General features: G+C 58.0%; 1 protein-coding gene across 1 annotated transcript in view; it reads left to right on the forward strand.

Annotated features, from left to right (window-relative positions):
- Positions 1–1,781, forward strand: part of PHC2 (polyhomeotic homolog 2) — an 8,130-nt gene extending 6,349 nt beyond the window's left edge. Inside the window, 4 exon segments of the mRNA XM_005431687.2 lie at positions 39–155; positions 756–897; positions 1,379–1,473; positions 1,475–1,781. Coding sequence (XP_005431744.1) covers positions 39–155; positions 756–897; positions 1,379–1,473; positions 1,475–1,766 — 646 coding nt within the window. The 3' untranslated portion in view covers positions 1,767–1,781.
- Positions 1,782–1,916: the final 135 nt, after the last annotated feature.

The following is a 1,916-nucleotide window of genomic DNA, read 5'->3' on the forward strand; positions in this document are numbered from 1 at the left end:
GGCTGGTTTCTCTCTCTGGGTGTCCCTCCACGCCCCCCAGAATCCAAAGAGGAGGGGAACCCCCCCAAGTTGAAGTGTGAGCTCTGTGGCCGCGTTGACTTCGCCTACAAGTTCAAGCGCTCCAAGCGCTTCTGCTCCATGGCCTGTGCCAAGAGGTAACCCCCAAAACCCACCCAACCCTCTGTGCTGGGGTACAGGTAACCCAAAAATCCATGCCATCCCTCCATGGTGGCGTAGAGGTAACCCCAAAATCCACCCAACCCCCTCCACAGCTAGATAGAGGTAGCCCCAAAACCCACCCAACCCTCTTTGCTGGGGTAGAGTAACCCCAAAACCCACCCAACCCCTCCTTGCTGGTAACCCCAAAACCCTTGCTGTCCTTCCATGGTGCGGTAGAGGTAGCCTCAAAATCCATCCAACCCCTCCACAGCTGGATAGAGGTAGCCCCAAAATCCCCCCAAGCAGGGTAGAGGCAACCCCAAAACCCACCTGACAGAGTAGACATAACACCAAAACCCACTTGACAAAATACCCCAAAATCCACTTGACAAGAGTAGAGGTAGACCCAGAAATCACCTGCCAGGGTAAAGGTAACTTGAAAATCCATTCAGCGTGGGAGGAGTAACCCCAAAATCTACCTGCTTGGGGTTGGGTAACCCCAAAATCCAGCCTTCCTCTCTTCCTTGGTGGGGTAGAGGTATCCCCAAAGTTCCCCCAGTGGGGTGGGGACCCCTCATGGCCCTGGCTCCGTGCAGGTACAATGTGGGCTGCACCAAGAGGGTGGGGCTGTTCCACCCGGATCGCAGCAAACTCCAGAAACCGGGAGGGCCCCCCCACGGGCGGCGCCGCAGCTGCAAAGGGACCCTGCCCCCCCTGAGCAAGGACAGCAAGAAACAGGTGAGGGGACACGGGGGGGGCACTGAGGCCAGGGTTTGTCCCCAGCTGGGTTTGGCCTTGGGGCTGGGATTTGTTCCCAGTTTTGGGTGGGCTCCAAGCCTTGGGTGTGTCCCTGAGTTTGGGGACACAGGGTGGGCACTGAGCACAGGATTTACCCCCAGTTATGGGGATGGGGGTGGGCACTGTGGCCGGGTTTTGGCCTCAGCTGGGGGGACATGGGGTGGATGCTGAGCCTGGGGTTTGTCCCTAAATTTTCGGAACACAGGGTGGGTGCTGAGCCTGGGGTTTGTCCCTGAGTTTTGGGAGCACGGGGTGGGCACTGAGCCTGGGGTTTGTCCCTGAATTTTGGTGACATGGGGCAGGTGCTGAGGCTGGAGTTTGTCCCTAAATTTTGGGAACACAGGGTGGGTGCTTAGGCTGGGGTTTGTCCCTGAGTTTTGGCGACACGGGGCAGGTGCTGAGGCCAGCACTGCCCCCGCAGCCCCCGGGGTCTGTCCCAGCGGGGTCGGTGACGGCGTCGTTGCAGCTCAACCACAGCCAGGAGGATTCCAGCCGCTGCTCGGACAACTCCCGCTACGTCGCCCATCCCCGCCAGCTCCTCCACATCGCGGCGCCGGCAGGGGGAGCGGGGGGAGCTGGAGCGGGACATGGAGCTGCCCGACCGCGACCTGCCCGGCCTCGGCCACCGCTTCCTGCCCAGCGAGCCCAGCAAGTGGAACGTGGAGGACGTTTACGAGTTCATCCGCTCGCTGCCGGGTGAGGAATGTCCTGGGATGGACGGGGATCTACCCAGAGACACCCAGCACTGTGGTTTTGGGAAGACTTGTGTCCCTCAGCATGTGTTCAAGGAGGGATCTACTCAAGGATAACCCCTTGGGATTTATTCACAGAGGAGCCCATAGATATATTTTTGAGTAGGATTTAACACACAGATAATCCCATAAATTTTTGGGGGATGATTTACTCACTTTTTATTTTTGGGGATGATTTACTCACAGATGATAACCCCATAAATATTT

This window comes from Geospiza fortis, unplaced genomic scaffold, assembly GCF_000277835.1.
Source record: "Geospiza fortis unplaced genomic scaffold, GeoFor_1.0 scaffold4, whole genome shotgun sequence".
NCBI lineage: Eukaryota > Metazoa > Chordata > Aves > Passeriformes > Thraupidae > Geospiza > Geospiza fortis.